This window comes from Arvicanthis niloticus, chromosome 14, assembly GCF_011762505.2.
Source record: "Arvicanthis niloticus isolate mArvNil1 chromosome 14, mArvNil1.pat.X, whole genome shotgun sequence".
Taxonomy (NCBI): domain Eukaryota; kingdom Metazoa; phylum Chordata; class Mammalia; order Rodentia; family Muridae; genus Arvicanthis; species Arvicanthis niloticus.
Window position 1 is genome coordinate 15627501 of NC_047671.1, and position 13509 is coordinate 15641009.

The 13509-nt window shown below is 49.1% G+C and overlaps 1 protein-coding gene across 7 annotated transcripts in view; it reads left to right on the plus strand.

Annotated features, from left to right (window-relative positions):
- The window catches only part of Mapk4 (mitogen-activated protein kinase 4), a 144608-nt gene extending 132505 nt beyond the window's left edge, over window positions 1–12103 (plus strand). For 6 of the 7 annotated variants that reach the window (XM_076912476.1, XM_034518484.2, XM_076912474.1 and 3 more), the window contains 4 exons: window positions 2799–2943; window positions 4880–5041; window positions 6721–6922; window positions 9518–12103. In XM_076912476.1, the coding sequence (XP_076768591.1) occupies window positions 2799–2943; window positions 4880–5041; window positions 6721–6922; window positions 9518–10214 (1206 nt within the window). In that variant the 3' untranslated portion in view covers window positions 10215–12103. The other variant, XM_076912478.1, reaches the window with a different exon arrangement.
- The last annotated feature ends 1406 nt before the right edge of the window (window positions 12104–13509 follow it).

Genomic DNA, 13509 nt, shown 5'->3' on the forward strand with positions numbered 1-13509 from the left:
ACAACCTGGTCCCAAGCCTGTGACCCTTGCCTGCAGGGAGTGCCCTCTGGTATACTATGCATGTACCTGTCTTAACCCCTTCAGCCATCGCAACAGTGTACACACGCTGTCCAAGAAGACAACTCAGAGCTGAGGAGGCTTCATACAGATGGAGCCACGGGGTAGAGGACCTCCCTCCCACTGATTTATGAGCCTTGCTAATAAATAAAGTCCCATGTCTAGATATTTGATAGGTTTTGTTTTCTATAGGAAGTTCTGAATATCCCACCAGCCTCTCCATAGACTTCTTTTGGATTCAGATCACCAGTATGGTGTCATAGGCTCCCCAGGCTTCCACCAATCAGCTCTCTAGGGTTTAGCCAGGCAGGATTCCCTGACCCCGGTGTCTACCCCTTAGGCCCAGGGTTGGAGCTCCTTGTTTGTTCCCATCTCGAGCAAGGTCCTGTTTGTTCCCTGTTACACAGGAACTCCTCAAGCCCCCTAATGCCCAGGAGCTTCTGAATATACCCCCATGTATCTTTTTCTGTAAAGACTTTGGGAGAGAGACCAGCATCCAAAAGGAAATGGCTTGGTTGTCACTAGCCCAACAGGTTGTTGGTTTTATTGAAAGGTAAAGAACTATCTTAGCTATTGTCACAAACTGGTTCAAATTTGTGGCCTATGAATAATCCTGTCCTGCAAATGAGAAGGGGTTTGAGAAGTAAGCCCTGTGTCCTCACTGTTCTCCAGCTCTAGACTGTTCTCCAGCTCTAGTCTCTACGACGAGGTAGATTGCTTCCAGAACATTCTATTCCATGCAAGACTGCTTATTGACTTGTCAGTGGAAACTCCTAAGCTGCCTCCCTGATGGGTACTGCACTTTCACTTTCTGACAACCTCACCTTCTGTCATGCTTCCAACGAGATAGACCCCACCCAGGCCAGGCCAGGCAGGAGCAGCTATAGAATGAGCCAGAGCTGCTCCCCATGAGGGGCGCATCATCCAGTGCTCTTAGGGAAGGGGTGGGGTGACTCTCTCAAGTGTGTTAGCCAGGTAGGGACACACACACACACACACACACACACACACAATCTGAGGACATTCATCCAATGGATGTGAGATGGGGGTTGTGGGGAGGGTGGCTTCTAAAACTGTAAGTTAGACATGGAGGCCAGGGCTAGGCATGTTTTAGTCATTTCTAGCTAAGGTGTATCCTCAGACAGAGAAAAATGAAGTTCCGCTCAATTCACCCTCTTATCTACTCCCAAAAGATCACTTGTGTGACTCCGAGGTATGTGAACAGGGAGCCAGCAAGTAAATAGCTCTCCCGAGGCCACCAGCTAGGTGACTGTTTTAGTTGGGGGTTTCCATTGCTGTGATAAAACACCAGGACCAAAAGGAACTTGGAGAGGAAAGGGTTAATCTGGCTTACACTTCCACACTTCATCATCAAAGAAAGTCAGGACAAGAACTCAAACAGGGCAGGAACCTGGAGGCAGTGGCTAATGCTGAGGCCCTGGAGGGATGCTGCTTACTGGCTTGCTCCTCGTGGCTGGCTCTTCCTTCTTTCTTATAGAACCCAGGACCACCAGTCCAGGGAAGGCACCACCCACAATGGGCTGGGCCCTCCCACATCAATCACTAATTAAGAGGATGCTCTACAGGCTTGCCTACAGCCCAGTCTTACGGAGGCAATTTTTTTTTCAATTAAGGCTCCTACCTCTCAAATGATTCTAGCCTGTATTAGGTTGACACAAAACTAACCAGTTCAATGTCCTCAGAAGTCATTTTAATCTGGATGCTATCTAGCTGGAGATAACATCAGATCCTACACAGAGGGTTCAGTGCCACAGGAGTGTCCCCACTTTAGACACCAAGTCCCAAACTCTGGAACTCCTGACCAGTCAGCTGTCAATCCAGGTTCCCATGACCTCTCTTTGGGTTGGTTCGTTTGGTAGAGTCATTCACAGAAGTCAAGGAAACACATCTACAGGTTGAATTTCAAAGACCCCTTGGTCTTAACCTTTACCTACAAAAGGGTCTGTGCTTGTCCTTCAGTGATAAACTCTTCCAAAAAATCCACATAGACAGTTCTAGCTTCACATTCAGGCCCAGTTTCTGAGTTACAGAGAGGACAACTTCTGTGTTGCCTGAATATATTTCCCTGTCTGCACATAAAAATCATCAACATATGCAGTTAGGACCAATCCCATCCCAGGCTATGTATCATAATACAGTGACCCATATCAGCCAAAACATCTATCCCTCAAAACTCTGTAGAATCTCCAGCATCCTCTGGACTTAGAGAAGCCCTAGCTGCCCTGTGGCTCAGAGCTACTTTGGTAGGTGCATCACTTGCCTGTATCTGTTAAGAAGGTTCTTGTTCTCAGCAGGGGCCTGTTTGGGGGGCAGTGTTAATTCCCATCATCCGTATAAATGGCACTGACTCAACTTCAAATCTAAGGCTGCTTGCTACTCAGAGTCAGCCATTGAATACAATTCCAGTGCTTTATAATGACGGTTGACGGCAGCAATGGACTTGAACGTGGCTCCCATTAACCAACGTGGGCAGACTTGGTTATATATCAAGGGGTGTGGAAAAGCATTGCTTCCAAAATATTGATACCCTGGATTCCTCCCTCCCACAAAGAAGAATCCCAGGACTTCATAAGGTCCCCACACCTATTATCAAGGTAAAAGGAACAAAGACAGGATACTGAAAGGAGCATCAATCCTCTCTGGAAGGAAAAACCAAGGAGGATGGGAGGGACAGCATCTGAACGTCTCTGGCTGATAACATGAGGGACTTTATCTTTTAGGGTTATCTGTCAGAAGGGTTGGTGACAAAGTGGTACCGCTCTCCACGACTGCTCCTGTCCCCGAACAACTACACGAAAGCCATCGATATGTGGGCAGCTGGCTGCATCCTAGCAGAGATGCTCACGGGGAAAATGCTCTTCGCTGGTAAGTTGCTAGCCAAGGCCACATGCTCCCTTCCCAGTGTTGTGCAAACTGCATACAAAACACCCACCAAGCCCAAAACATGCTAATCTTTTGCTTAAATGGCTTTTCTTTTTTGCGTTTTATGATACTTCTTGCAGGCATAGTATTTTGTAGTATTGTATTTCATACAAAAATACTATAAAAGCCAAATTAGCCTTAGAGCACAGGACTTTTGCAGTCTACTGACCGTTTTGCTATGGTCTGAAGCCACTATCTCAGCGTGGTACTATTAAAAAATGGGGATCAGGGAAAATGCTCTGTGGGACTAGTACTCCTGAGTTCCCAAAGAGCCCCTCACCCCTTACACCATGTGAGACTATAACAGGAATGCACCCTTTATGAGAAGTAAGCCCTTCACTAGCCACTGAATCTGCCAATGCCTTGAGCTGGGAGTTCTCAGCCTCCAGAGCTTCAAGAAATAACTGTTTGTTGTTTATAAGCCGTTCGGTCTAGGGTATTTTGTTATAGTAGCTCAAGTGAACTAAATGACACCTATACTCCAACACCTTCAGATTAAGTGCTAAAAACGCCCGCTCAGTATTTTCAGGCTCTTTCTCCTCCCTCTCCGATAATGGGTTCCCTGTCCTACAGCCCCACTAAGTAACCCATTGTTTCCCTGATCTATCAACTCCCACTGAAGCCCCTTCCTCCATTATGGCTCTGCCGATGCCCAGGCAGCCATCGGTCCCTGTTGGCTCTCCCAGGGCACTACATCCCCATGTTGTTCTTGCCCCTTGCCTACAGGAGCATGTGCTGTCTCCACTTAGACTTCTCCAGTTTCTCCTTGCCCCGTCACTCATCTCTCTGTCATTTTGCACTGCTGTGACAATGTGCCCAATATGAACAACCTAAAGGCTTCAGAGGTGTCAGTTACAGGTCCACTGGCTGCAGTCCTTCAAGCTGCAGAGAAAGAGGGCCAAGGTAGTTAATGCACGGGATGAATGAGTGAATGGATGAATGAGTGCTTGGCTCTATCCTACCCTACTGCTTCTCCTCCAGAGCTGGCAGAACCCACCTTCTACCTCATATCCACATAGCGAAGGAGCTCAAAAGGCCTTCCAAACTCAACCGTTATTCCCTATTTTCTTGCTCCTGAGAATTTTCCGGATGGGCTCCTCTGTGGGAACTCACAGAGAAGGCTCACTCTAGCCTTATAACCATTTCCTTCCCCAGCCTAGTGGAGAGTGTGCAAACCCACTGCCTGGCTGCTCCCATGGCCTCAGCATCAGTTGACTCAGGCCACATGAGATACCTGCTGCAGAGAGGCCACATGCTAGCGGACTAGATAAACCCCAGACAGAACTAGACACTAGCCTGGATGAGTTACTGTCCTCGTGACTCTGACAAGATACTTGACAGAAACACCTTATGAAAGCGAAGTTTATGTTGGCTTATAGTGTCATGACGGGGAGGGCTTGGTGGATGAAGTGGCCTGTTCAGTGGCAGTGGTATATGTATTGCACACATCTCAGTGTGAGATGGTTCACATCTCAGTGATGCAGAGGAAGCACAGAACTCAAGCCAGAACCAGGGCTACTGACCACGAGGTCTTCCCCATTTGGCCCATGTCAGCCCAATATCACAGAAGTCCACACACAGTCTCACAATGCAGCACAAACCCACTGGGGTCCAAGTGTTCAAATACATGAGTCCCTGAAGGACATTTCATGTTCAACTAAACTATATATTTAGAGCAAAGCCAACAGCAGCCCTCTGCAGTGGCCACACAGCAAATTAGTGGTGGAGTGAATATTAGACCCCAAGTCCCTCAGTTCTGAGCCTCGTGCTGCCCACTGCCCTCTGGTGTCCTCTCTAGTCAGCTGGGGCAGCTCTGGAACATCCCCATATACAGCGGTCCAGGGAAACAACTTTACCCATGTGGCATTTGCCTCCCCAGGGGCTCACGAGCTGGAGCAGATGCAGCTCATTCTAGAGACCATCCCTGTGGTCCGGGAGGAAGACAAGGAGGAGCTGCTTAGGGTGATGCCGTCCTTCGTCAGCAGCACCTGGGAGGTGAAGAGGCCACTGCGCAAGCTGCTCCCGGATGTCAACAGTGAAGGTACCTGAGCTTGCACTGGGGCTTCATCCCAAGAGTCTGGGCTCTGGCTTTAATGTCAGGCATGGGCAGGGGCAAGGGCAGGTGGTCCTCCATCCTCATCCAAAGAACAGTATGATGTCTAGGATTCAGACACCAAGCAACTCTGGCAATTGGGTGTTTCTTCTGGCTACAAGCTCAAAAAAGTTTCGTGATTTAGAACACTTAGGTGAGTCAGGCAGTGGTGGCGCACGCCTTTAATTTCAGCACTTGGGAGGCAGAGACAGGCAGATTTCTGAGTTCTAGGCCAGCCTGGTATACAGAGTGAGTTTCAGGACAGCCAGGGCTACACAGAGAAACCCTGTCTCAATAATAATAATAATAATAATAATAATAATAATAATAATAATGTAATAATAATAATAATAAAACACTTAGGTGTTTAGATATGGGGACTAGGAGTTCAAAACCAGCAAGGAATATATAAATATTTTAAAGATTAGAAGATATCTAAAATTTAAAAGAAGATTCAGGCGGCAAACAACTTGGATAAGGGGATTAGTCAACCTGTGTTTTCAGAGTGCAGGTTTTGGCCGCATGGCAGCCCTTTGAAGCAGTCACTAGAGGGATACATGGCATATTCTACTGTCTACCTACCTCCCTTACTGCCTCCACTCCCCCTGGAGGCTTGATGTAGTACAGAGAATGTGCCATTCTCAGCTTCAGAGCTAGACCGATGCTTGGCTCCCAGTTCCCAGTGACTAGCTGTGTCAACTCGAGCAAAGCAGCTTCCCTAACTGTAAAACAGGCGTGGTAGAGCATGTATGGTCGCCTTTCCCTGACTGGGACAAAGTACATGAGCAACATAAAGGAGAAAAAGTTCATTTTCGCTCACAGTCTCTGAGTTTCTGTCACCGGGCCCCCTTGTGTATGGGTCTGTGGGAATCAGGACGTCATGGCAGAGGGGACATGAGAGAGCAGAGCTGCTCACTTCGTGAGCCAAGAATGGCCACTGTTGTGACAAGGCTCCTGGCCTTTTCTTTCCTAGGTGCTTGCCACCCAGAGTCCCCTGCATCCAGTCACTGGTGGGTGACTCCCAAGCACAGGAGGGCACCGCTAAGTGCTCAATGTTTCTGAGTATTGATTAAGTCACCTGTCTTTGTGAGAATCCCAAGGGTGACATATTGTAGAAAGAACTCTGTCCTCACATCGGAGGTGTGGCATGAGTATCCTCTATCCCTCCCTCTCCCTCCAGATACCTCCGCACTCATCTTTCCCATCAGGTCTTTCTCCCATGGGCTCTTACCCCTCCTCCAGAAGTCCATGACCCAATCAAGGGGAATATGTTTGAATACCCTGAACCCCACTTCTGTGAGCTTGTCCCTGCTGTCACCAGGAGGATCCCAGTGGAACAGAACATCTGTGTCTCAGAATCACCCTTACCAGTCCCAAACCCCTGTGTTTGGAGCAGACTGGTGTAAGGCAGGCTGTGGCCTCAAGCTCCTCTGACCGGCAGTGAGACCCTCAGCAAGTCACCTTATCCGTCTGCAGCCCTAGTGAGTTCAATTGCAAATTCAAGAAACCCCCCTGCTTCTTACAAACACAAAGTCACAGGCACCAGGGACTGTCACCACACTGAGAACCCTTCTCTCCTGAGCATGACAGGAATAGCACGTGACCTTTAGGGCCTTTGCTCCCTACAGCCATTGACTTTCTGGAGAAGATCCTGACCTTTAACCCCATGGACCGCTTAACAGCTGAGATGGGGCTACAGCATCCTTACCTGAGCCCGTATTCGTGCCCCGAGGATGAGCCCACGTCACAACACCCCTTCCGCATTGAAGATGAGATCGACGACATCGTACTGATGGCTGCCAGTCAGAGCCAGCTCTCCAACTGGGACAGGTGTGTGTCCAGGGGCTGGCGTCTGGAGTCATGTTTCCCTGTTCTCTCATTTCCCTTTGGCCGTTGACCCTCCATGGCCCCTGTTCTTATTTTGTATATTGCAATGGGCACATTCCCCAGATTAGTTCCCTGCCTTTCTCCTGTCCCCAGACATTCCCAGTAACTAAGCTGCTAGGTAAGTCAGGGACTTCCATTCCGCAGAACAATACCCCCAGCTTTCACTGATACCCTAAGACCAATGAACACTGGGGCACACAGGGGCAGTGTTAGTGAGCGCCAGCTGTAGTATTTCATGAACAGGCTGGAATTTTTTTTCCTAAAGTATGCTAGGCAACCACTCTGCCACTGAACGACCTTTTCAGTCGTGATTTTGCCCTTGGAAGGCCAACTATGACAACACAAAGCAAGAAAACATTACACAATTCCCTGTCGTGAAACATTTCTCATTTCACACACCATTCACACCTCCTGTGGGTGTCCTTGAAGGAGGCTGTGTCATTATTATTGTCCAAGAGAAAGTTACAGCATTGAGAGGTTAAGACATCCGCATCATGTTACACAGCAAACCCATGGAGGCCATCCCCAAACTGTATCCCTGCCCCACACGTAAGAGCTTCAGTGTTAAGCTTCACTTGGCTTCAGGCTCCTTGACAAGTGTCAGTACTGGAGAAATGTAGATTTTTAAACCACTGCTGCAGGACTAGCACTGATCTCGTAGCTCCTCTCCTGTCCTGGCTTTCTCAGATCAGGCTCTGGGCACCACCATCTGCTAATGTCTGGAGGCAGCACCAGTACCGCTTGGTTTAGAAAGAGTGGTGGAGGGGGTGCTTAGCTGCATCAGCTCTGAGGGGGCCAACTGGGAACCCCACTGCCACGGGACTGTGACAGCTTGTTACATAAGTGACAGATAGGCAATTTCTCTTTTTTAGTCATTTGACAGATGATAGGTTTCAAGATTGAGGGGGTGCAAAGAGGGGGCAGGGCACCGTTATTTGGGGCAGGTTTGCTAGCTTCTTGTTGTCAGCGAATGGAGATTAATAGTCTCTTCTGCCTGCCTCATGCTGAGGCTGTCCGATACTAGTTCTTAGACTTGTGCCCGCCCCCCTCCCATGCCACAGAATTCAGGGCTCACAGTGTTGGACTGTCACCAAGAAAGACTGTAGCAGGGTACCTGAGGTCACTGCTAGTTAGTTCAGGGTAGTACCAAGCTGGACACTCCTGCTCCTGGGCTTCCCCATCACACCTGCACAAAGGAGTGATAAAGCCCAAGTCCCTGCTGCAGCGACAGTCACCATTGTGGCATGCTAATTTTCTCATCTTTAAGACTGTGGCGGTCAAACTAAGTCCACTCAGAATTGCCGTAAAGGTAGTAATGTATGGCCAGCACTTGGGGTGTGACAGACAAAATGCTAGTGGTTCCCAGCTCTTCTTCCTAGAAACCCCTTCAATTTCAAGGACATCCTGGGAAAGGGCACTAACTGCTGAACTCTGAGAGCAATGCCTACATCAATGGTGTCCCTTGGCAGTGAGCAGTACAAGCCGTTCTCCTATCTCTCCAGCCAGACCCAGAGTACCCCATAGCCTACAGGCTGCAGCTGCCTGGCCTTGGCTAGTTTAATTGTCCTGTGTGAGCACCAGCCCTTTGGCTCAGGGAGCAGCTGGCCAGGAGCTGCCACCTTGTCTGTGCTCCTGACCGCAGTACCTGGCATAAGAAAGGGTTTCAGCCAGAGCTGACTGCCAGCCACCTGCCTGCCCATCTGCCCTCCGTTTGCTCCTAGCGATCTGATTTCAGTCTCCTTGGCTACAGGGCAGTCAGTAGAGGGCAGAATTCCAAGGATCGCTGGCCTCCCTTGATGGTGTCTGTGATCTTTCTGCAGGCCCCATCTGCTCTGCTTGGAGGCAAGGTGCTACAAGGCACCTACCCAGATCCATCATGGCAGAGGTTGTCTTGGCTACATCTTAGAATCCCTGGGAGGAGTCTCATAAACATGCCCAGACAGGGCCGTCTAGACCTACTGAACCAGAACATTGGTAGTGGGCAGCAAGGGATACCTGGTACTTATTTTTAATCCTCCTGTGTGATTCAGATCTGAGGCAGGATTAGGAAGCACCTGTCCTTGCCATTCAGAGTACAAGTCTAAGGATCAGCAGCAGCAAGAGGGAGCCTTTTAAACAAGCAGAATCCAAGGCCCCCTGTAGAGCAGCAGGGTCCCCATCCCCAGTTTAACAAGACCCCGTGTTATTATGTGTATTACATAGGTGAACCAATTAGAAAGTTCCATAGGAAAAACCATTTTGTTGTTTTGTTCACAAGTCCGTCACCTAATGTCTGCACATAGTGAGCGTCCAAGAAAGTTGTCGAGTGACTATTAAAGACTATGAAGACTAAACTCGCAGATCAGTTCCCCTAGCTGGGCCCCTAGAGCTCACCTGCGTCATCGCACTCCAACTTGGAGGGATGAGAGTACCTGCCCTTTAGGGACTAAGAGGAATAATGAGCGGACTTGTGGGTAGAAGACAGGGATTAGGCAATTTGGCTCCCCATTTATCCTGGGTGTGCCTAACATCATCATGCCTTCTTTTGCACGCTTGCAGGTATCCTGTGAGCCTGTCGTCAGATCTGGAATGGCGGCCTGACCGGTGCCAGGATGCCAGCGAGGTGCAGCGCGACCCACGCGCAGGCTCTACACCACTGGCGGAGGATGTTCAGGTGGACCCGCGCAAGGACTCACAGAGCAGCTCCGAGCGCTTTCTGGAGCAGTCACACTCGTCCATGGAGCGTGCCTTTGAGGCCGACTATGGACGGTCCTGCGACTACAAAGTGGGGTCTCCGTCCTACCTGGACAAGCTGCTGTGGCGTGACAACAAGCCCCACCACTACTCAGAACCCAAGCTCATCCTGGACCTGTCTCACTGGAAGCAGGCGGCCAGCGCACCCCCCAGGGCTGCAGTAGCAGCAGACTCGGTGTCACGGGAGGATGAGCCAGCAAGCCTCTTTCTGGAGATTGCGCAGTGGGTCAAGAGCACACAAAGTGGCCCTGAGCGTGCCAGTCCTCCCCCTGATGCCCCAGAGCCTCGTCTCTCTGCCTCACCCCCAGGACACCCGACACCCATTGATGGGGGTGCCAGTCCCCAGTTCGACTTAGACGTGTTCATCTCGCGTGCCCTAAAGCTCTGCACCAAACCTGAGGACCTACCGGAAAACAAACTGGGCGACCTGAACGGTGCGTGCATCTCTGAGCACCCTGGTGACCTCGTGCAGACAGAGGCCTTCTCCAAAGAAAGGTGGTGAGCACAGAGGGGTGTGGGAGAACTCCCGGAGCAACATCCCACCCAGAAAGCTGGACCATTTCCTTGCTCCCCTCACACTCCTTCGGCCCCTCGCTGCTGCATTGGGGTTAGCAGAACACACGCGGATCCGGGGAGCAAGAAGAATGTCCGTTTCTTAAACTGCCTTAATAACTAGCCTTTAACCTCTGGGAGCGGGTTTGGACAGAGCCTGGCTGGGAGCTGTCAGTTTCCCATCGAAAGGAAGGCCTGTTGAGAGTGTGGAAGGGAACAAAGGTATCTTGGACAGCAGTCTACAGCCCTACGAGGGTTGAGGGGTCAGAAACAGCTAACAGTTTCCAAGCCATGTGGCCCACCTAGTCTCAAATGGACATTTGGGCCCAGAGAAGCCGTTAGGACCACAAGCCTAATAGTGTCAGGGTAAAGCCTGCGTCCCAAGCTCCTGTCCCTGGACCAGTGTCTGACCACAGTATAATGTCTTCCTCTGCTGGGGTCACTCTGGCTTTTTGGTCAGAAAACTTGGTCCCAAGTGCTTCTCGCTTCCCCTTAACAACTGTCCCATCCGTCCCTTTAATTTAGAACAATGGTTCCTGATTTCTGAAACTGGAAACAGAACCAGTTTCTTTCTCCTAGTCACCAGACGTATTTCTATGACTCCCCAAGTGCTTAAATGTTCTCACCTGCCACTTCCCTGTGTTTACCCAACCCAGCTCAGTCTGAAGTTATTGCTTCATATCAGAGCAGTTTGGAGGCCCTGGGTGAATGTAGCCGTCTCCCAGGCCTGTGCCTACAGCCCCCTCCTGCATGCCCTATGCACTTTCCTGACTTGTTCCCCAGTGGATATCCTACATGGGTGAGTTTGAAGACAGCAATCACAAGAATCCCTCTTGTCCAGCCCCCAGCATCCCACCCACCTCACCCACGTACACACAGCTCCTCTCCAAGCCTATTTTGGGACTAAATGTTCTTGGCACAAATTGCTCATTTGTAGGAAAAGCAATAAGGTGCTTTCTAAAAAAACAAATGTGTTAGGAGGGAAGATTCCACAGAAGACCCATCATCCTTCATCAGTGTCGCCCATGGTCATGAGCATCCATTTGGTCCTAGCCAAGAGTGGACCCTAAAGGGATGTCCTGAGAGCTAGCAACCCTAGGGCAAGAAACCCAGAAAGATAAACTAGGAGTTTAAAAAAGGGGGTCTCAACCTCAAGTGTCCTAAAGAGTCAGATGGAGAACCCAAGACAAAGAAAGAAATTCAAAGTAATCACCCCCTGGTAGCTTAGGTTAAGACAAACTTGGAGTCAGTCCAAAGCCCTCTGCAGAAAAAGAATAGGGCAGTGGGTTGGGGAGAATACCAACAGTCCTCAGTCTGTCCCTGAACACTCTGCCACTGGTATCCATCCTCCTCCTTCCCCTTTCCCCTCTCCCTCCACTCCCCCTGCCAATATCCCAAAGACACCCTCAAGAGGTCTAGCTGGTCTGCTGAGAGATCTCCTTGGACTGTGTTCATCTTCACATCGCAGCACCTTAAATCTAGCGAACTATGATTTGTATATTGAAACCTACAATATTTTAACGTATATTTTAAAACAATTAATCATGCTGGCCAGTTTTTAAGTGGAAAAATATGTAAATATAAAGTGTTTAGGTTTTATTCTTTTTCTCTCTCTTTTTTTTTTCTTTTCCTTAAGAAAATGCAATGCACACCACTCCTTATGTGCCATTTGTCCTCAGAGGGAAGCTTTACTTTTTGAGTAAAGGAACGTGCTGCTGACTGGACCGCGCGCGCGAGTTCACGGAGAATTGTTATAATTATTCATGTTCTTAAAAGAATCTGTTAAATATTATTAAACTTGATCAGGATGAGCCAAATAAAGTTTTATTGGAACACAGACCCGTCAGGAATTGTCGCATTAATTGGCATCTGTTACCATGGTTGAGTCATGAGTGCCTTTCTGGCTTCTCCCTGCACCATTAAGACCAATGTTTGAAGGAGGGAATATGGTGTTGCCGGTGGGGAGGGGGGGTTCTGAAGGGAAAGGATCTACATATGTGTGATCAGAATTAGCTGCTGAGGCCTGGCGTTTATCTTGTAGATTTCTACAATCTTGGTGTCAACTCCACATCTTTGATCGGGGCTGGTTCTTATTGTCATAGAAGGTCTCAAAATTATGAAATTGCAGAGAACAAACCTGTCCCAAATAGCCACCTGAGCCACACCCATCACAGGGACCTGAGCTGGCTTTCATCTTAAGCTGACTGCTGTCATACCTGTTGTTAGTATTCTGTCTAAACTCCGAGTCATGACACCAATGATGTGTTTATAGAAAGAGAAAGAATATGTTGGGGTGGGGGGGTGATGAGGTATGGGGGAAGGGGATGTCTCAGCAGGCCGAGGGACCAGCCACACACCAGTATAGTATAGAATGCAGTTTATTCAGGGCATGGGGAGGGGAGTTAAGAGGGTAGTAGAGGCAGAGAGAGAGAAAGAGAGAGAGAGAGAGAGAGAGAGAGAGAGAGAGAGAGAGAGAGAGAGAGAGAGGAGAGGAGAAGAGAAGTAGAGGCTGGCCATGAGCACGTGGAGAGAGGGAGGGAAGGGGCAAGGGGACAGAGGGAGCAAGAGAGCAAGAGAGCATGAGAGAGAGGAGGTACACGCAGCCCCTTTTATAGTGGGCCAGGCCTACCTGGCCTTTACCAGGTAACTGTGGGGGTGGAGTTTAGACCGAATGCTAACACCTGTGATAAGTATTATGAAGCCCCAGCTCCATCTGTTACTCTACAAACATAAACCTAGAGTTTTAATTTTTTGTTTCTGTTTAATGTCTTAGGAATGCCTTTTGGTTAGAATACACTACTACTGACATGTGCCTATGCCAAGATGAGAGGCTTATGAGCCATTTTCAGATTCTCTCCAAACCATCTGCCGAGTGTACAGCACTGCCCCTTTACCCAGTTAATACTCACAGTCATCAGCAGTCTGAAGATAGAAACTGGGAGAAACCAGAAACAAACAATGCATTGGTTTTACCTTTCCCAGAATTCTGACACACAATGAAGGTTCACACACTGTGCCCCTTCTGGGACCCAAATTATCCTGGTCAAGTAGATGCACTTCACTGATCCTCTGGGTCACTTTTGTAGCTGCCTTGGGGTTTTTATATGGGACTGGACATTCTGCACAGTTCTAGGCAAGCACAAGGAGTGTCTCCCTACCTAGGTGATGTCAGCGAGGACAGAGCCCACAGTCAGGACAGAAACCTTGTTCAACTTTTCATATTAAAAATACTTCTATGTCCAATG